Source organism: Giraffa tippelskirchi, chromosome 4 (genome assembly GCF_054371585.1).
Source record: "Giraffa tippelskirchi isolate mGirTip1 chromosome 4, T2T-mGirTip1v1.2.pri, whole genome shotgun sequence".
In the NCBI taxonomy this organism is placed as follows: Eukaryota; Metazoa; Chordata; class Mammalia; order Artiodactyla; family Giraffidae; genus Giraffa; species Giraffa tippelskirchi.
In genome coordinates, this window is record NC_137278.1 from 186,278,491 (window position 1) to 186,301,308 (window position 22,818).

Here is a 22,818-nt window from a genome sequence, read left to right on the forward strand (position 1 = left end):
TTTCAGGTTGAACCATCCCAAGTTGGGGGCCATCTGAATGCACTTTCTTATTTGAATATGGTGATAGTATTTACCTTTTAGCATTGTGAGAAAGAATAAAATGAGATAATGAATATAATAAGCCTTGGTGCAAAACCTGGTACATAGTAAACACTAATGAATTATAACCAAAAAAGATCCATCAAATACACAAAAAAAGAACACTCATTTCTTGGTATTTTTGCCTTGAAAAGTGAAACTGTTAGTTGCTCAGTCATGGTTGACTCTTTGTGACCCCATGGACTGTAGCCCACCAGGCTCCTCTGTCCATGGAATTCTCCAGGCAAGAATACTGGAGTGGGGGCCATTCCCTTCTCCAGGGGATCTTCCCAACCAGGGATCAAACCTGGGTCTCCCTCATTGCAGGCAGATTCTATACCAGCTGAGCCACCAGGGAAGCCCATTTTACCTTAGCTGACTGGAAATAACAGTGGGAGACAAAATTGAGTCTTCAGCTATTTAGCAAGCTGAATTTCTCTAATACACGATGCTAGAAATTAATTGCCTTCCTGGTTAACATACAAACATTTGAACTCCAAAGTTTATATTACTATGGATTTTCTCCCTGTGCTTCATTATGTAAAGGCTGTTTTTCTTGAAAGTGACTGTTTTATAACGTGTAATCATTGCACATCATAGATGATATGTACATATATTCTAATTGCTTTACTTCATCCATAACGTTATTTAAAAAATAAGCACTTTTTTCTTCAATGCAATGAATAATTAGTGTGTAATGCTAGAGATGTACACAGATGACTATATTGTTTGAGACTTTTCACCAAATGATTTAATATGTATTCTGCCTTAATATAAACAACCAAAAATGCACAGTTCTTTTAATTTCCCTTTGTAATACTTTTTACCCATAGGCATGTGTCAAGTCTTCACTGCCTTCTGACAAACACTGAATGTGTAAGTTTGAAACTGTTATATCAAGTGGAAGAACACTGTTTAGGGTAATTTAATATCTATTAACTTATAGGCAAGCATTCACTGTGCCATTTGACACCAAGTTCTAGTAAATAATTCTAACGAGTATTTGAATGATTGCAAGGGGAGGAAAATAGTATGGAAACTGAATTGTGCTTAGGGCTGGTGAGAGAAGGAGTGAAGAGGCAGCACTGTGAAAGGGAGAGTTCAAAGCCAGAACTCTGTGGGTAGAGCAAGGGAGGGACAGCACAGAAAGTCTAGTGGGGTCAGTCAGAGCTTTGGAATCAGGCACTTCTGGACTTGAAATTTAGTTAGCTAACTCTGATCAAAATATCTACCTCAGGGCCTCAGGGTCTTCCTCTACAAACAGAATTATCATTACTTTATGAGTATGGAATGAGAGGATGTTACAGACAACAATGACCATTGCTTACTGAGTGTACCATAGACCTCGTTCTATGCTAGATATTCATGCACATGCTGAATATTTTAAGGCACGTAAACTACATAGAACATTCTTATTCTGTCCTTTTTAATATCTCCTCTATAGTAGGATAATGTCTAAGAAAGGAATATAATGTCAGTTACTAGATACAGGGTGGATAAACCACAAGGCCTTACTGTATAGCATAGAGAACAATATTCAATATCCTGTCATAACCAGAATGAGAAAGACTATAAAAAAGAATATCTATGTATGTATAAATGAGTCACTTCAGAGATTGGCACAACACTGTAAATCAATTATACTTCAATTAAAAGGAATACAATGTGCAAAATACATGCACTATAACAATATAATTCATTTTTAAAATTGAATCTATTTCTAATGAGTCATTAAAAAAATGATGGTTCTTAACCAGATAACAAAGAGAGTAGAGTAGAAAGATCAGTGGCAGCGGAGTTAGCAGCCCACTCTGCTTCTGAAAGACTTGGAGGGCAGTTCTGGGGGCACTCAGACCACTAACCCCACCCCGGCCTGAGCCCAGTCATGTCCACCACGGGGCTCTGTATGTGAGAAGGGTTTTCAGGAAGGCTGCAGGCAGTCCTGTTGGGAACCACTCTGGAGAGCATCAAGGTGACAAAATTGGCCTTGTATCAGAGTTTTAGTATCTGAAGGGTAGATGCTGAAGGGACACTTGGCAGTGGTCCTTACCCAGCCTCTCTCAGGTCTGAGTGTTAGGGAGAAAGATGGTTGTGAATAACACCTGGAAGAACTATTTTCCTGAAAAGCTTTTTGAAGTGATGCAATATGATATTCCCTTTGAATTCCTCTAAGAGGTTTATATAAGAAGGGGAGTGAAGTCGTTCTCTCCCATTCCCGGGACCTCTGCCTGGCTTTGGCAGTTTGAGAAATCCCAAAGTCCCTGATGTAGCAGCCCTCAGGAAGCAAACGGGAGAAGTTAAGTACAAGGTAGATGCCATGTGATAATTACCAGGCTCCTCAGAAAACACATACGGTTGGCCCTCTGTAGCCATGAGCTCTGCAGTCATGGACTCAATCAACCACATATCAAAAATATTCCGGGAAATAAAATTCCGAAGTTCTAGAATGCAAATTTGAATCGGTTGCATACCAGCCACTATTTACATAGCATATACATTGTATCAACTGTTGTGTCACCTAGAGAGTTTAATGTAAATTGGAGGGTGTGTATAAGTTATATGCAAATATGCCATTTTATAGAAAGAACTTGGGCACCCAAGAATTTTGGTACGCTCGGGAGTCCTGGAGCTAACCTCCCCTGCAGATATGAAGGGATGAGGATGTAAGGTGTTGCTAAGAATGCACAGAAATAATAGAGGGGACTTGGCCCAGAGATGGGGGCCTATATCATAGCTGAAGGGGAGAGAAAGTAAAACCACAGTTGAAACCAGTGCCCTTTATGGGGGTATTTCTTAGAAATATTCTTGTATTGATACAGACACAGCATAATGGGAAAAAAAAATTAAAATACTGTAGTCTTACATGCTTACTGAATAAAGCAGGTAACAAATTAATAGGTACAGTATGATCCCATTTTTGTTAGAGAATGTGTCTGTTGAGAGAAAGAGACATAATTCAGAAAGAATACTTATTAAAATATTAACAAGGGCTCCTAAAAAAGATAGTCCGTTTCTTCTCATGGCTTTCTAAATTCAACCACTTCCCTGCCAAATTTGTTTATATGATGATCGTTACTATTAAGGCAGTCACTTACCCATACATGAATTCATCTTCCTGCTCATTTGGATTATGTATGAGTTGGAGTTTGCTATGCACAGACTTATGGGCTTCCCAGGTGGTGGTAGTGGTAAAGAAGCCACCTGCCAATGCAGGAGACTTAAGAGATGTGGGTTCGATCCCTGGGGTCAGGAAGATGCCCTGGAGGAGGGCATGGTAACCCTCTCCAGTATGCTTGCCTGGAGAATCCCATGGACAGAGGAGCCTGGCAGGCTACGGCCCATAGGGTTGCAGACAGTGGGACGCAATTGAGCATGTACACCTGTCTCTAGTGGTTGACATCATGGCAAAGAATAAAACGTCAAAGTATCTTTTCTTACTAAATTATACATATAGTTGAATATATGTAAATGTTTGCTAGTTTTACATTTTTCCACATACACAACAAGTGTCACTTATGGAATTACCCCAACTATTTAATTCCACAAATCTTTTTAGAAGTAGTTAAGTTTCAGAGATACTAAGAAAGATAAGACGTTTTCCTTGTCCTCAAGAAGTTTTCAGTGTACTAAAAGAAAACAATAACTGTGTAGGACTGAGCAAGAGATGGTAAGTGTGGTGTAAGAGTCAGGGAGGAAAGAATGGTTCACAGAGTCCATATTTGAGGGGAACCTCAAAGTTGGCAGGGAAGGGCATGAGGGTAAACAGCCTCATGAGCTCAGTCACAGAGGTCACAGATTATTCAGGGCATGACAAGCTGTCTGATGTGACTGGAGAATATGACCAAGCATGGGGCAATGGAAGGGCATGAGCAAGCAAATGTTCCTGACTTATTTCTGTCAAAGGTGAAAAAGACATTAAATGTAGGAAGAATTGCTTTTTCAATAGATGGTGCTGGAATAATTGGCATTCATAGGCAAAAAAAAGTGAGCCTTAACCTAAACCTCACACTTTATTCAAAAGTCAACTCAAAATGAATAATGGATTTAGATGTAAAATATAAAACTATAAAATATTTAGAAAAAATACAGGAGAAAATCTTTGGAAAGTGCTAGGTGAAGCGTTCTTAGACTTGCCACCAAATATGCAGTCTATAAAAGAAAAACAATTGATGAACCAGACCTCATCAAGATTAAAAACTTTTACTTGTGAAAGACCCTGAGAAAAGGATGGGAAGACAAGCTACAGACTGGGAGAAAATATTTGCACGTATCTGACAAACGTTATTAATAATATACAAAGAATCTCAAAAGTCAATAGTAAACATAAGTAAAAATGCAGACTCTCTAATTAGAAAATGAACAAAGACACAAAGACATATTTCACCAAAGAGGATATGCAAATGGTAAATAAGCACATGAAAAGAAATTTGCATCATTAGCTACTAGATACATGCAAATTAAAACCACAGTGAGCTATCCCTCATTACCTTTCAAATGAACTAAAATTAAAAATAGTGATATTTTTATTTGATAAAATAAAAATGATACCAAATGCTGACAGAATGCAGTGAAACTAGCACAAATATTGCATTGGGAGTGTAGAATGGTGTAGAAAAAGAGTATGACAATTTCTTGAAAAACTATATATGGCATTACCATAATACCCCAGTAATTATATCTTGAGCATCTCTCTTAGAGAAATTACAACTTATATTTACACAAAAATGTATACATCAGTGTTCAGAATAGCTTTGTATTGCAGTAACCCCCAGCCAGAAATAACCCAAATGTCCTTTAATTGGTAAATAGTTAAACTTTCGTACCTCCCTGCCATGACTACTACTCAGCAGTGAAAACAAACTATTGACACATGCAGCTACTTGGATGGATCCCTCGTGAGATGTATAGAAAAAGAAAAAAGCCAACCTCAAAATGTTACAAACTGTATGATTCCATTTATATGACATTTGAAATGACAAAATTATAGAGATAGTGAGTATATTAAGAGTTGCCAGAGTTGGGCGTGGAGTGTTAGAGTGGGAAGAGTGACTGTGGCTTTAATAGGAAAGCACCAGGAATCATTTTGATGGAATGGCCTATGCCTTGATTGATTGTGGTGATCACACAAACCTATACATGTGATATAAATGCACAGAACTAAATACACACTTACATAAGAACACAGGTAAAATGAGAAATCCTAATAAGGTCAGTAGATTGTACCAGTGTTAATTTCCTGATTATGATATTGTCAATAGGCAAAGTGTTACTATTTTAGGAAAAGTGGTTGAAAGGTATGTGAATTCTCTCTATATTATTTCTTCCAACTGCTTGTGAATCTACAATTATCTCAAAACAAATTTTTTTCAAAGGTATATAAGAATGATACTGCTCCAGAGACAACTTTCGAAAATTACTGAGTTAAATTTGAAGGGCTGTGAATGCCACACTTAGGATTTTGGATATTACCCAGTAGGCAGTAAGGAACATTTGAAAAAACGTTATGTAGGAGAGTAATAAAAATGAGTAGTTTTTGACACTTTAGATAGAAATTTGAATGATTTAATTGAAGAGCACAAGATAAGGGGCAGATAGGAAGCTATTATATTAGCCAAAGTTATGAGGCCTTTCACCAGAGAAACAGTGATGGGACACAGAGGAGAAGGTGGATTGAAGAGGCAGATGACTGCTCAAGTAAAACTGACAAAACTTGGGGATTAACTGGGCTTGTGAGTGAGGAAGACAGTGATATCATTAGTATCTTCCGAGATGACAGTGGAGGGAAACCTGGTTTAAAAGGGCCTAGGAGGCATCCTAAAGGGGGTCTTTCTTTTTTAATTGGAGTATAATTGCTTTGGGCTTCCCTGGTGGCTCAGAAAGTACTGTGGCATCTTTGTCTCTGTCTTGGGTCACTTGCTGTTAGGGAAGCCAGCACCGTGTGGTAAAGAACATCAACCACACATGTGGCTAACACCTGAGACCTCCTCCAACAGCCAGAGAAGAAGTGAGGCCAGGTGAGCATCTGAGTCAACTCAGAAAGGACTCTTGCAGCCCCAGTCAATCCCTGGGTCAGAAAGATCCTCTGGAGAAAGGAATGGCTATCCACTCCACTACTTTTGCCTGGAGAATTCCATGGACACAGGAGCCTGGTGGGCTACAGTCTATGGGGTTGCAAAGAGTCGGTCACAACTGAGTCACTAACTAACTTACTTTTGTAATTGCTTTACAATGTTGTGTTGATTTCTGCCATACAATGGGAATTCAGCTATAAGTATACATATATCCCCTTCATCTTCAGCTTCCCTCCCAACCTCCCTGACATCTCAGGGGCTCTTCAATAATCAGGTAAAAGTATGGGTTTAATGGTCTTCCCTGGTAGCTCAGTGATAAAGAATCTGCCTGCCATCTGGAGACCTGGGTTCAATCTCTGGGTTGGGAAGATCTCCTGTAGGAGAGCATGGCAAACCACTCCACTGTTCTTTCCTGGAGAATTCTCATGGACAGAACAGCCTGGTGGGCTACAGTCCAGGGGTCACAAAGAGTCGGACATGACTGAGCATGCATGCACAGGTTTAAAGCTTAGGAGAGAAGCCAGAGTTTGAGGAAATAATTGAGATGCAACCTTCAAGTAGGTGATAAATGAAAATCTGTAGATCCATAAGGTCATTTTGAGTGTATATATCAAGAAGAGACGAGGTCACATCATGATTCCAGTAAATAAATATTTTCAGGGGAAGAATAGCAATGAAGGAAAATGAGAGAGTGATTAGAGAAAACAGAAGGGAGTTAAGAAAGGGCAGAACTCAAGAAGCAAAAGGGAGGTGTCAAGAAAGAGGAAGCAGTTAAGTTAAATAGAGTTGCTGTCTAACTGCTCAGCAGAGGACAGCCCAGTGGATCACTGGACTGAACAATTAGGAGTCTTCTGGTGCCCTTTGAACAAAGCAGCATTGGTCAAGGTAGAATCCATATTGCAAAGGATTAAAGGGTGAGAAGGAAGTGATGAACAGAGAGCAGGAAATATGCCAAGTTTGCTGAAGTGTGGAGGTGATAGCAAGAGAAAAAAAAATTTGATGCTTTAGAAAGGCTGAGTTGAAGACTTTTTTTCTTTTTTTAAGATTTCAGAGTTGAGGATCCAGTGGGTAGGTAAGACAACTCACTGGAAAGGTAAGCAAAGAATCAAGTGAGCAAGGTACAGAGGAGATGGGAAAGAATGGAATCAAGAGAAAAATATAGGGTTTGCCTTAGAAAGAATGAGAGGATTGGATTGTATACTACAAAGGAATTAGAGAGCTATATATAATATAAATTAATATAATTTGTGCTTTGTACTTGTTTATTTTTTCATAATTTGTGCCTTGTTTATTTTTTCAGTTTTTCAAAGGAGATTTTATAACGTTTATTGCTGTACGAAAGATTAGACTATGATAACGTTATCAGGTAAGGAAAATGAGGGAAAGAAAAGCTTGTTAGAGAAAATAAGATAGAGTCAGGGATAATGTTAGGAGGTGAAACAAATGCCATAAAGTCTTGAGCTCTTGCTGTAAGCTAGCCACAATTTGAAAATTGGTTCGTAAGCACTTTGAAAGCTGTATTTTCCTATTCCTATAGCATTAAGTACAGTGAGTGGCACACAGTGGCTATTTTGGGAAACATCTTCCCTTTATGAAATAATGTTGCCAATTACTACAGATTTTCCATATCTCGTTGTGAAGCTGGAAAATGGTAAGAAAGAACACAAAGTGGCTGGACAAGAGATGAATCATACTTACAATCTCATTGTAAGTGGGGTCGGTACATTTTGGAACAGATTTTGTTTTCCTCCTCCGGGCTTCACTGGGATACGGTAAAAGATAAAATTCAACATGTGCACTGGGCACGGAGCCATCTGGGAGATGCTGCAAAGGAAAATGGTTATAAATATTAATGTGTGTGGCTATCAAAGAAAACAAATACATGGCTACTAAATATCTAGACCAAAGACAGGATCAAGATTTATTACAGTCACTGTTTACCAGAAAAGAAGAGAACAATCAAAAGAAATACATCATGGCTCAAAAGGAATCCCAAAATACAGTTTAAAGGAGTAAAACAGTCCATCTTAAATTAAGCACTGTGTCAGAGAGCTACATTTAAAACTCCAGCAAGTATGAGTTACTTTAGTTTTTTGTAGTAAAAACGAAATTTGCATTTTTGACAGAAATGGCCAAGAGATGAATATAAGCCACTGGCTGAGGCAGGATCTGAGTGCCTCAGGGGACTGTACACCACTTGAAAATAAAAAAAAAGAAAAAAATGCAAGTTTAACACCTAAAATAAGATGTAGCATTTAATGACATGTAAATGTATATTGCATAATATCACATTTTCAGATAAAATTTAATTAAAATATCAATTAGACCTATTTACAAGATTTTAAGGTAGTTATAAAAATTTTAGTATCTGAGTCAGGGGTCCCCAACCTCTGAGATCTAATGCCTGATGATCTGAGGTAGAGCTGATGTAATAATAATGGAAATAAAGTCCACAATAAATGTAATGTGCATGAATCATTCTGAAACCATCCCCCACTCCAGTTCGTGGAAAAATTGTCCTCCACAAAACCAGTCCTTGGTGCCAAAAATGTTGGGGAGCACTGATCTAAATTATCCTAAAATATATTAGATGATCCTTTTAAAATTGTGTTCTGTGGTGCTCCCAAAGTTGTGTGAGTTCTAGCCTATTAATTGGTGGATCAATGATGCTAAATCTATAGCTCTCTGGACCCCCTCTCTCTAGCTTAGCCTAACAGCTTTCCTCCCCCTGAACTTCCCCAACTGGTTTTAGAATGTCTCCCTTTTTCAACCTTTTTTCTTATGAATATTTTTATTTCTTAATAAATTTGAAGATAGAGTATACTCTTAAAAGTTTGGAAGCAACTGTACTTCAGAGAAATGGGTTCTATCTTTGTGACCAAATGGAAAGAAAATTGTACTAAAAGCTGTGCATATCTCACTTGATAAAATGAGAAATGTTTGTGTAATTTACATTTAAAGTGGATGATTTGAAAGTCACAATTGAGTTTAAATGCTTATCTTGGTGAATACATCCTAACTACTATATCAGTAGTTTTCAACAAATTCTGTGAATGACAGTGACATTCACACATGAACATCCAGTGCCATCCCCAAGGTCATTAGCTTGAATTTTACATCATTCTTTGGCAGTTAGAAAAGCATATTGGAAAGGAAGGAGAGTAAGGAAATGTGATATACATTATTATAGGACTAACTTCTGTTCTAATTTACATAGTAAAAATCATGTCATTAGGAGAATCTGGGTCTTTATTATTATTCACAAATTAGATAAAATACATCTGGACACGTGCACATATCAAAATGCTAAGATCATCAAAACGGCGGCTTTGGATGGTGCTCAAGATACCTTGCTCCACTCAAAACCCTCCCCCAGGAGGAGCTCTGAAATTTGTCAATGACACAATGGAATTTTCTGTGACACAGAAAAACATTGCTATTAATATTTGACATGGGCTCCAAAATTATTGCAGATGGTGACTGCAGCCATGAAATTAAAAGACGCTTACTCCTTGGAAGGAAAGTTATGACCAACTTAGATAGCATATTAAAAAGCAGAGACATTACTTTGCCAACAAAGGTCCATCTAGTCAAGATTATGGTTTTTCCAGTGGTCATGTATGAATGTGAGAGTTGGACTATAAAGAAAGCTGAGCACCGAAGAATTGATGCTTTTGAACTGTGGTGTTGGAGAAGATTCTTGAGAGTCCCCTGGACTGCAAGGAGATCCAACCAGTCCATCTAAAGGAGATCAGTCCTGGGTGTTCATTGGAAGGACTGATGTTGAAGCTGAAACTCCAATACTTTGGCCACCTGATGCAAAGAGCTGACTCATTGGAAAAGACCCTGATGCTGGGAAAGATTGAGGGCGGGAGGAGAAGGGGACAGCAGAGGATGAGATGGCTGGATGGCATCTCCAACTCGATGGACATGGGTTTGGGTGGACTCAGGGAGTTGGTGATGGACAGGGAGGCCTGGTGTGCTGCGATTCACGGGTTCGCAAAGAGCCGGACACAACTGAGCAATTGAACTGAATATTTGAGAGAGCTGATTTTGTGTGTGTGTGTGAGAGAGAGAGAGAGAAATGAAGGCAGTCAAGTGTTTCTGCTCTGTGTAATTGTCTCTCTTTTCTACCACTGGGCTTGAGCATTCCATATCTATAATCACTGTATGTGTTATCTTAGTGGTGACATCTTAGAATTGTGGTTCTGGGAGAGGCTTTTTGGTTGCAGTCTGGGCCCCCAAATTTCTCAGCCATGTGGCTTTTGGTAGATAACTTCTCTGTGGATCAGTTTCCTAACCTCTTAAATGGGGATAAAGGTGATGTCAATCTCAAAGCATTCAAAAGATTAAATAAAATAAACCATGTAATGTGAGTATAGTGCCTGAAATAGAGTAAGATCCAATAATTGCTTCCTACTATTTTTATTATCTATAAGTTGAATAAGAATACACTATATGCACTGATTGGACTAGATAGCCCTAATGTACTCTGACATTTGAGAGCAGAATTTCTCAACATTGGCACTATTGGCATTTGGGGCCAAGTGAGTCTTTGTTGTAGGGAGCTGTTCAGCAGCACTGACCTCTACCTACCAGGCTGCAGCAATACCATCCTCCTAGTTGTGACAGCAAAGATGTCCCCAGACATTGTTAAATGACCCCTGGGGGGCAAAGCTGACCCCAAGTGAGAACCACTGATATTGATGACTCCCAAATTGGAATCTGTAATTCAGCCCTCAGATTCCAGTTTAGTGACCTATGAAGAGCTCTACAAGTAGGTTACACGCTAACCAAAATCCATCTTCACTTTCCTTATTACTACTCCAAAACTGATTTTCTTTCAGCCTGTTGAAATTGTATTAAATGATATAGTTTTATTTCTCCAACATCTCCCTTGTCACTGATTTTCAAATCCAAGTATGTACCAAGATCAACATCCTCCCTTTTTGTCTTAGTTCATCTGCCACCATAGATCTTTAGTCCCTAACTTATAATTAGATTTTAATTACTTTTTTGTGTCCCAGTCTTCCCACTTCATTCCCTCATTTATTCTGTTTATCACTGTTGTATTTAACCTTCCTGGAAACTGTTTTGACTGTGTCACTTTCCTTCTCAGAACATTTCAAGGATTCCCCAGAGAGGGATAAGCTCCCGATCACAGAACAGAAAAAGTATTTTGTATACCAGCTTTCACCAGGCATTTAGTAATTAAAGGTTTGGGCTTCTGTTTCCAATTAGTGTCTTCGACAAGATCCTTGAATATCCTATTGTTTTCAGAATAATAGAACAATTTAAATCATGGATGCATTTGATCTGAGCAGCACAGTTAGTCTGTCCTTAGCAGCTGTAAATGCCAACATGGATTTCTCAAGTCTTTAAGAGAATCCTTTTTCCCCCTAAAGAATACGCCTAGAATGCAGCAGACCCTGGTTTGATTCCTGGATAGGGAAGATCTGCTCAAGAAGGGATAGGCCCCCCACTCCAGTATTTTTGGGCTTCCCTTGTGGCTCAGCTGGTAAAGAATCCACCTGCAATGTGGGAGACCTGGGTTCCATCCATGGGTTGGGAAGATCCTCTGGAGAAGGGAAAGGCTACTCACTCCAGTATTCTGGCCTGGAGAATTCCACGGACTGTATAGTCCATGGGGTTGCAAAAAGTCGGACATGACTGAGCGACTTTCACTTTTACTTTTTTTTCCCGTAGCAGCTGTCTTATCAACAATTTTCTCCTGCTCCTCTTACTGGGACTGTAATCTGCCCCTTAAAGATATCATCTGATATATTAAAGGAATCACTAGGTGTCTTTTCATCAACACTTCTCATTTCACCCTTATGTTTATGTGAACTAAATGTTTATTTTAAAATGACTAAATAACTCCTATTTGTCTAACTGTCTTACCCCAGGATTGTTACTCTGGTTGTGTTTTAGACCTTCACAAAGACTTAACACTTTGAAGAGTGATAAGGCTTGGGGTTACAGAGTTCTTAGTCTGAGGTTCAGTCTAAACAATGAGAAGTTTCCATGTATCACCCAGAGGACGTTCTTATTCATGATGGACTGAGGTCAAGGAGCACTACCACAGTCTTCTAGAATTCTGCCTGATGTTTTTACTGTGCTCAGAAGATGATGTGAAGTCATCCAAATTTCATTTTGTTGCCTAGACTAACTGTGAATTTTTTATAGTCTAGATTTCCTGTTAAACTGCTTATTATTTTTCAAAGTTGCAATAAATAGTTTTATAAGTGTGTTAGTTTCCCTATGAGATAAGAAATTATTTAAAAGGAAAATCCATGTCTTGTTGTTCCTCTCCTCCCCTACCCCTACATTTGCTTTGGGTTTTGCTCCATTGGTTCCTTTATCCTGCTAACCTAACCCCACCCTCATTTCCTTCTTGTAAGCATTCAGTATGTTTCTGAATCGCCAATTAAAAATTTTAAATCCTCACTTGAGATTGGGCTTTTCTTTACCTTATTCGTTTCTTTCTTTTCACAGCTGTCTTCCTCAATAGCATTCCTTTCCTTCATAGAAGCTCTAACCCTAACACAATACTTGGCATTTAGTGAATACTCAAGAAATGAAGCAAAGTGAAGTGAAAGTCACTCAGTCGTGTGTGATGCTTTGTGACCCCATGGACTCTACAGTCCACGTTATTCTACAGGCCAGAATACTGGAGTGGGTAGCTGTTCCTTTCTCCAGGGGATTTTCTGAACTCAGGGATCAAACCCAGGTCTCCCGCATTGCAGGCAGATTCTTTACCGGCTGAGCCGCCAAATACTCAAGAAGCAGCTATCAAATGACTGAATAAATGAGCTATATATTTATAGTGCTTAGTTCTTTGAAAGTACTTCATTAAGTATTTGCTGAATCATTATTTATAATGCAATATGAAAACCAGTTTGTTCCACAGTTTGTTGTGATCCACACAAAGGCTTTTGCGTAATCAAGGAAACAGAAATAGATTTTTTCTGGAATTCCTTTCTCTATGATCCAACGAATGTTGGCAATTTGCTCTCCGATTCCTCTGCCTTTTCTAAGCCCACCTTGTATATCTGGAAGCTCTTGACTCAAGTATTGCTGAAGCCTAGCTTGAAGGATTTGGAGCATAACCTTACTAGGATGGGAAGTGAGTACAACTGCCTGGTAGTTTGAACATTCTTTAGGACTGCCCTTTTTTGGAATTGGGATGAAAACTGACCTTTTCCAGAGGATGAGATCATTGGATAGCGTCAATGATTCAATGGACATGAACTTGGGTGAACTCCGGAAGATGGTGAGGAACAGGGAGGTCTGGCATGCTGCAGTCCAGGGAGTTGGACACGACTTAGCAACTGAACAACAACATAAAAACCAGAAGCGTTCCTAACTTCCTAAGATTTAAGTAGTTTCTGTTACCTATTGCAACATTTCTTACTGTAACCAAGCAATAAAAAGCCCACTGGATGGACTTAAGAGTCTGTCATGAACAGCGAAATAAGTCAGAAAAAGGAAAACAAATATTGTATATTAACATGTGTGCATGTGTGTGGAATCTAGAAAAATGGTATGGATGAACCTATTTGGAAGGCAGAGATAGAGACACAGACGTAGGGAATGGATATGTAGACACAAGGGACGAGGTGGTGGGATGAATTGGAAGACTGGGATTGACATAGGTGTGCTGCCAAGTGTGAAACAGATAGCTAGTGGGAAGCAGCTATATAGCATAGGGAGCTCCGCTCCACGCTCTGTGATGACCTAGAGGGGTGGGGTGGGGTGGGGGGTTGGGAGGGAGGGCCAATAGGGAGGGGATATGTGTGTATTTATAGCTTTCTTGAGAGTCCCTTGAACTGCAAGGAGATCAAACTAGTCAATCCTAAAGGAAATCAATCCTGAATATTCATTGGAGGGACTGATGGCTGAGGCTGAAGCTCCAATCTTTTGGCCACCTGATGTGAAGAGCCAACTCATTAGAAAAGACCTCGATGCTGAGAGAGACTGAAGGCGGGAGGAGAAGGGGCCGACAGAGGATGAGATGGTTGGACGGCATCACTGACTCAATGGGCATGAGTTTGAGCAAGCTCCAGGAAGCCTGGCACGCTGCCGTCCTTGGGGTCGCAAAGAGTTGGACATGACTGAGTGACTGAACAACATAGCTGATTCACTTGGTTGTTCAGAAACTAACACAACACTGTAAAGAAACTATATCCCAATTAAAATAAGAGAAAAAAAAGCCGACTGCAGGGTAAAATAGATGTATCTTGGGGTCTGCTTCCAAGGTCTGTCCTAGGTGTTTATCCTTAACACAAAGCTGTCTGAAGGCATCTCTCTGCTAGAGCTGATCTTTTCATGCACACCACTGCATCAGGAATGTACGTGTTAAGGTCTGTTTGTTATGTTCACTATCTTAATGTATCCGCTCAGTCGGCTACATCCTGACCCAGGGATGGAACCCAGGTCTCCCGCATTGCAGGCAGATTCTTTACCGTCTGAACAGTATCTTAATGCTTCACTTCAAAAACTTTGACTTTATCTCATCTCATCTCTCAGATCCTGTTAGGCAATTAGATCCTTACAACCCTGTCTTACTCCTTTGTTTGCTGCAACTGAAGCTAGACTGTACTTGTAACATAACTACTTGCGCTCTGTCTCAGAATGAATCCTTGGGCACCATTCTTCTCACCCGGAGACTTGATCTCTAATTGCTGTCCTTTTCCTGAGACCTTGTTTACTCTTCTGTGATTGTCCTCTCAAGCCTCTGGACTTCACTAACTCATTAAAAATCTCCTTGACAATAAGCACAGCAGGTTATTTAAGTCTGCTTCTAGGAGCTAATGATTATCTAACAATTTCTTGGGGGCCTAATAGATGGTGGAGTGTGAACTAAAGTCATATTTTTGCGCTACATTCCTATGCCCTCTCGCAACCACCAATAAGTTTTCCTCTCCATGTCCTGCTGTGTGGAGTACATGGAGGAAACAGAAAGAGGTATATTCAGTTTAACTGGAGAAGTGCCTTATGGGGGACTTTGTGTGGGGGCAGGGAGATGGCCCCACATTAGCAGCAAGCACTCCCTGCAGAGGAAATAAATATGTGTCACATGTATTTACTATTTTTTCAAATATATGTAGGTGCTTTTGTTAACACAATTTTATTATTTAAAAGCACTGCTGCATTTATAGTAGTTTTAAACATTTTTTTGTATTTCTTAGACAGCAAAAGGACTTCAATGGCATCTGAGAAATCAAGAACTGTTTTGCTTGTTTAAAAAGAGGCTCCTTTAGTTGAAAAGATGAGAAACAAAAGTCTTAGGATATTCTTAGCATTCACTGGTGGAAGAGACTTCCTTCTCAACTGAAGAGTGAAATATAGGGGATTCTTAGCTTGGTTATTATTTTAAATCAGAAAAATTAATATATATATATATATATATATAAACATATATATTGGTAAATCTTTATTCACAATGTGTGCTTAGTTGCTCAGTCATGTCCGACTCTTTGAAGCCCCATGGACAGAAGCCCGTCAGGCTTCTCTCTCCATGGGGATTCTCCAGGCAAGAATAGTGGAGTGGGTTGCCATGCCCTCCTCCAGGTAATCTTCCCAACCCAGGGATTGAACCCAGGTCTCCCACATTGCAGGCGGATTCTTTACCATCTGAGCCACCAGGGAAGCCCAGTGCCACTGGAGTAGCCCTGTTAATAGTTAAATATGCCAAATTTCTGTCTTCGTTTCTTGCCTCAGGTTGCACACACCCTTTCAAATGGTTTTCAATGTTACTTTTGTATTTTTTGTGATCAGTAGATGAAAGTATCTTGAAAATATAATTTGTCAAAATTGAAAAAATAGTAAGAAGTAGTATGTTGGTGTAAAAAGAAAACAAAATATAAACTGTTTGTAAAGTAAATAAAACCATCTTCACATTGTAGGGTGTGCCAGCAACTCTTCATATGAGTATATGAAAAAAGACTTTTATCTTTCATACACAGTAATAATAATAAGAGCTACCACATAGTGGATGTTTAATTTAAAGCACTCTCTTAAAATAATCCTTGAGCTGGTACTGTCTTTATTTTATTCAAGAGGTTTCAATGTAAAGCCTATGCTTTTATCCACTACCCTGTAAGGTCTCTCTACAAAGAATGCAAAGGAAACTGACAGATTCAAATTAAGAGCACTTCTAGATCAAATTTTCTTAGTTATGTGATGAAGGTACATGGTTTAAAAATATCAGACACTTTGGAAATGTCTGTAGATTAATTCAAAGTTTAATTGTATTTAATAGGTTATTATCTTTTTGATGAATAATTTATGAGAATTTTCCATCAAGTTTTTTTTTTTAACTTAAATGTTTCCAATCATAGGGTAATATAGGCGTTGGTAGAAATCAACTGACGATGATTAAAACAAGATAGGACTATCAAAACCTGAGGTCTATGCCAGAAACAAAACAATGTAATAAAAAAGCATTTCCCTCATTTATGTGCCTGCCAAATGGCAATTTTGAAACTCAGGCTGGCCACCATGAAGAGAGTGTTTTTATAAAATGACAGTGTACAATAAAAGTACAAGAGTACAATAAAATTGCTTGTGATGTATGGTTTGCTGTATGCCTCCAAGAAATGGTGGAGTGGTTTTTCCAGTCTTTGTGTTGATTTGTATAGAATGGGATGATTTCAGGTCTTTGTGAATTCAATTAGGATGGTCTTCTGCTTCATTTCACATCAATTTAAGCCTTTAATTGAACTTATCATCAATAGGTGATTTCCAATAATTTTTTTTAAAATCAAACTACCTTATGTCTAGCACTTTGGATGTTCTGAGAGAGGACACAGAAAAGTGATCAAAACAGTTTCTGCCTTCAAAGCAATAACAAACTCATTGGCATGATCATCTTGTATCATATATTTATTTATTTATTTATTTATGTATATATATATTTAAATTTTTAATCCTCTACTTAATATAGTTAGCAACCAGACAGAAGTCACCATATAGTAGAAAGAAATTCTTTTCTGACTCAGTACATATGGATTGAATTGCTTCTAAAAGTTCAGAATTCTAACTAGGGCTCCAGACTTTCACTGAAGTATCTTGTGAAGTTCGAAAAGTCTTTCCATTTCTCAGTCTTAATAACATGTAACAAGTAAGGCATTAAACCTCATTTACTTTTTACAATCTACTCAGTAGAAAATACTGAAGAACTGTTTGAGTTAACTGGTAATTAAAACAATTTTTTTGCAGTTGCATTGAACAACTGTAGATGATTTCCAGTTTCCAAAGCCTTAGCTTCTATCCACAGTGCTGAGAAAACTAAATACAAGTCAGAGACAGACTGTGTTTTGTTAGCGATTGCTGAGGAATTGTGATGGACAGATAAATACTGGAAGGTCAGCTTTATGATGTTATATTTGATGGGATGGGAATCAAAGATGAATTATAAAAAGCAGAAACTAGTAATTTAGAGGTAAAATGTGACAGTTCTTTTTAACCCATATACCTCAAATATTTGCCTTGATCATGCCCAACTAAACAGTTTTATCATGATTTGAATAAAGATAGAGATATATGATGTACAGGTGTCAATAATCTGAGTATTATGGCCAATATACTAGATCAGATTATCAGGACTGAGTTATGAGGGGCTGGAATGATGAACTATATCTAACAAAGTTAAAAACAATAGACTGAATGTCAAGTTCTTCTTTTAGGCCTGGAAAACTCATTCTGAAAATCCAGGGTATGAAATTCTTTTTGCTTTCCTTCATTGGAACAGGTATTTTTCTTTTGTTGCTTAAAGGTGTATGCCATCTGCAGGATTCTAAATTGACATTCTTTTTTATTTTCCAATTCTTTAACATGTTCCCCTGTTTTCTAGCTTTGGTTATTTCTTGCCTACATTGTTTCATTGTTCTCCTACATGCCCAGTGTTGTTTTTCTCTAGCTCTTTCACATTTTTTTTCCCACTGTCTTTGGTTTTTAGCAGTTTGAGAACAATATATAAATGCATGCTTTTGTTTGAGCTTTTCCTTTTGGTACTCAATAAGGTACTTAAATTTATAAATGTATGCCTTTCACTAAACTTTTTTTTCACTAAAGTTTTTGGCAATTATTTTTTCAAATATTTTTCTGCCTCAAACTTACTTCTGTCTTTGGAGTCCAGAAGCAAATGTGACCTAATGTTAGATCTTTGAGTATTTTCCCACAGACCTCTAAAATTCTATTCTTATTTTCTAATCTTTTTTCTCCATGTTCTTTAAATTGGATAATTTCCCTTGATCTATCTTCTGGTTCACTGACTCTCCCATCATCTCCATTCTTCTCTTGAGTGCAAGATTTTTGATTTTAGATATTTTATATTTAAGTCCTTAAATTTATACTATTACTTTAAAAATGAAGCTTATAATTAATAGACCAGTAATAGAACAATGTCAATATGACATTATATTAATTTTAGGAGTACAACATAATTTGATTATAAGGTCTAGTGTATACTCATCACCACACAGAGTTAAATATTTTTCTTATGATGGCAAGAACTTTTAAAATCTACTCTCACCAACTTTCAAATATACAATACAGTATTATTAACTATAGTCAGCATGCTGTACACTGTATCCTCAATGATTTATGTGTTTTATAAGTGATAGATTACCCTTTTTGATTCCCTTTATCCATTTCTACCCTTCCCTGACCTCTGGCAGTCACCAGTCTGTTCTCTGTATCTATAAGCTTGGTTTCATTTTGTCTAGATTCCACATACAAATGAAATGTGGTGGTATTTGTCTTTCTCTGCCTGACTTGTTTTGCTAAGCATGGTGCCCTTAAAGTCCATCCATGATGTCACCAAAGACAAGATTTTCTTCTTTTTGTGGGTGCATAATATTCCATTGTATGACTATACACATTCTTTATTCATTCATCCATTGATGGACACTTAGGTTGCCTCCACATCTTGTCTACAGCCAATAATGCTGCAATAAACATGGAGGTACACATATCGTTTTGAATTAGCATTTTCATTTTCTTTGAATAAATATTCAGAAGTAAAATTGCTAGATCATATAGTAGTTCTATTTTTAAGTTCTTCAGGAAACTTCATATATTTTTCATAATGGCAATAACAATTTACATTTCATGAGGGTCCCCTTTTCTCCACATCCTTGCCAACACCTGTTATTTCTTGTCTTTTTTTTTTTTTTTGATAATAGCCATTCTATATGTGAAGTGATATCTTACCATGGTTTTGATTAGTATTTTCCTGATGATTAGTGATGTGGAATACCTTTTCAAGTACCTATTGGCCATCTGTATGTTTTCTTTGGGAAAATGTCTTTTCAGATCATCTGTCCAGTTTTTAATTTGCTTGTTTGGTTTTCTCGCTGAATTATATGAGGTCTGTGTATATTTTAGATATTAGTCTTTTACTAGATATCTGGTTTGTTAATCATATATCTTACTCCCATTCAGTAAGCTGCCTTCTCGTTTTGTTGATGGTTTTCTTTGGTGTGTAGAAGCTTTGTAAATTGATATAGTCCCATTTGTTTATTTTTCCTTTTGTTGCCTTTATTTTTGGTGTCAAATCCAAAAATCATCACTAAGATCAATGTCAGGGAGCCTTTTTCCAGTGTTTTTCCCCCCCCTAGGTGTTTTATGGTTTCAAGCCTTACATTCAAGTCCTTAATCCATTTTGACTTAATATTTGTGTATGGCATAAGATGGGCTTCCCTCAGGTAAAGAATCCACCTGCCAACAGAGGAGACTCAGGTTTGATCCCTGGGTTGTGAAGATTCCCTGGAGAAGGAAATGGCAATCCACTCCACTATTCTTGCCTGCACAGAGGAGTCTGGCAGGCTCCGGCCCATGGGGTCACAGAAGAGTCAGACACAACTTAGCAACTAAATAACAACAACAAGTATAAGATAGTGAAGACAGCATTCAGCGTTTTTTGGAGGGCAACAATCTGTTAACAGCAGCAGTCTCATTGCTCAAGGTAGCATGAACCCTGAGCAGTAAGACTGCCGCTGCCAAGCTCGTTCCCCAGGAGCTACGCTCAGTGCTTCAGTGTCAGGCCGCCGGAGCTCTGAACCGGCTGTGAGCATGCGTGCTTTATCTTGATTTATTCTGTGAATTTGTTAGCAAGAGGCAGCCTGAGTTAATTGCTCTTTCATTTTCGCCATTTTGGCTTGCTAAAGATTTCATAGGAATGCCCTATTTTGGGATAGGGAGGGAAATGTAGTGTCGTATCCTGCAGTTTTACTGAATTCATTTATTCTAATAACTCTTTGAGAAGTGGTCAGGGTTTTCTATATGTAATATCATGTCATCTATAAACAGGGACGTTTTTACACCTTCCTTTCCAATGTGGATGCCTTTAATTTCTTTTTCTTACCTAACTGAATAAAAGTGGTGAGAGTGGGTATCCTTGTCTTGTTCCTGGTTTTTTGAGGAAAAGCTCTAAGATTTTTACCATTGAGTACAATGTTAGCCACCCTCCCCCCACCCCCACCCCCCACAGTCCCTTTCATGGATCACAGCCTTGTTGTGGTGAACGGGCTTGTGCAACTCAATGAAGCTATGAGCCACGCCGTGCAGAGCCACCCAAGATGGACAGGTCATAGTGAAGAATTCTGACAAAATGTGGTCCACTGGAGGAAGAAACGGTAAGCCACTCTCATATTCTTGCCATGAGAACCCTGTGAACAGTATGAAAAGGCAAAAAGATATGACACTGAAAATTGAGGCCCCAGGGTGGAAGGTGTCCAATATGCTACTGGGAAGGAACGGAGGGCAATTACTAATGAAGAGGCCGAGCCAAAGTGGAAACAAGGGCCAGCTGTGGATGTATCTCGTGGTGAAAATCAAGTCCAATGATGTTAAGAACTGTATTGCATAGAAACGTGGAATATTAGGTCCATGAATCAAGGTAAGTTGGATGTGGGAGATGGCAAGAGTGAATACTGACATCCTAGGAATCAGTAAACTTGAAGGGAAAGGAATGGGTGAATTTAATTCAGATGACCCTTATATCTACTACTGTGGGTAAGAATGCCTTAGAAGAAATGGAGTAGCCCTCAGTGTCAACAAAACAGCCCGAAATGCAGTACTTGGGTGCAATCTCAAAAACCACGGCATGATCTCAGTTCATTTCCAAGGCAAACCATTCAAAATCACAGTAGTCCAAGTCTATGACCCAACCACTGATGCTGAAGAAGCTGAAGTTGAATGGTTCTATGAAGACCTAAAAGGCTTTCTAGAAGTAACACCCAAAAAAGATGTCCTTTTCAGCATAGGGCATTGGAATGCAAAAGTCAAGAGATACCTGGAGTTATAAGCAAGTGGGCTTTGGGGTACAAAATGAAGCAGGGCAAAGGCTAACAGTTTTGTCAAGAGAATACACTGATCATAGCAAACACCCTTTTCCAACAACACAATAGACAACTCTACACATGGCCACCACCAAATGCTCAATACTGAAATCAGATTGATTATACTCTTTGCAGCCAAAGATGGAGAGGCTCTATACAGTCAGCAAAAACAAGCCCTGGAGCTGACTGTGGCTCAGATCATACACTCTGCACTGTAAAATTTAGGCTTAAATTGAAGAAAGTAGGGAAAACTATGAGGCCATTCAGGTATGAATGCCATTCAGCAAATTTGGAAAACTCAGCAGTGGTTACAGGACTGGAAAAGGTCAGTTTTCATTCCAATCTCAAAGAAGGGCAATGCCAAAGAATGTTCAGACTACCACAGAATTACACTCATTTCACATGCTAGCAAGGTAATGCTCAAAATCCTTCAAGCTAGGCTTCAACAGTATGTGAACTGAGAACTTCCAGATTTACAAGCTGGTTTCAGAAAAGGCAGAGGAACCAGAGATCAAATTGCCAACATCCACTGGATCATGGAAAAAGCAAGAGAGTTCCAGAAAAAAACATCTACTTCTGCTTCACTGATTATGCTACAGCCTTTGACTGTGTGGATCACAGCAAACTGAATAATTCTCAAAGAGAAGGGAATACCAGACCACCTTGCCTGTCTCCTGAGAAACCTGTAAGCAGGTCAAGAAGCAACAGTTATAACTGGACATGGAACAACAGACTGGTTCCAAATCGGGAAAGGAGTACATCAAGGCTGTATATTGTCAACCTGCTTATTTAACTTCTGTGCAGAGTACATCATGAGAAATGCCAGGCTGGATGAAGTGCAAGCTGGACTCAAGATTGCAGGGAGAAATATCAATAACCTCAGATATGCAGATGACACCACCCTTATGGCAGAAAGCAAAGAGAAACTAAAGAGCCTCTTGATGAAAGTGAAAGAGGAGAGTGAAAAAGCTGGCTTAAAACTCAACATTCAAAAAACTAAGATCATGGCATCCAATCCCATCTCTTCATAGCAAATAGATGGGGAAAAAAATGAAAACAGTGACAGACTTTATTTTCTTGGGCTCCAAAATCACTGTAGATGGTGACTGCAGCCATGAAATTAAAAGGCGCTTGCTCCTTAGAAGAAAAGCTATGACAAACCTAGACAGTGTATTAAAAAGCAGAGATATCACTTTGCAGAGAAAAGTCCATCTAGTCAAAGCTATGGTTTTTCCAGTAGTCATGTACAGATGTGAGAAGTGGACCATAAAGGAGGCTGAGCACTGAAGAATTGATGCTTTCAAACTGTGATGTTGGAGAAG

The 22,818-nt window shown here is 38.6% G+C and overlaps 1 protein-coding gene across 2 annotated transcripts in view; it reads right to left on the reverse strand.

Annotated features, from left to right (window-relative positions):
• Positions 1–22,818, reverse strand: part of PIK3C2G (phosphatidylinositol-4-phosphate 3-kinase catalytic subunit type 2 gamma) — a 387,527-nt gene that overhangs the window by 2,930 nt on the left and 361,779 nt on the right. For both annotated transcript variants that reach the window (XM_081592337.1, XM_081592336.1), the window contains one exon: positions 7,848–7,973. In XM_081592337.1, the coding sequence (XP_081448463.1) occupies positions 7,848–7,973 (126 nt within the window). The remainder of the gene's footprint in view (positions 1–7,847; positions 7,974–22,818) is intronic.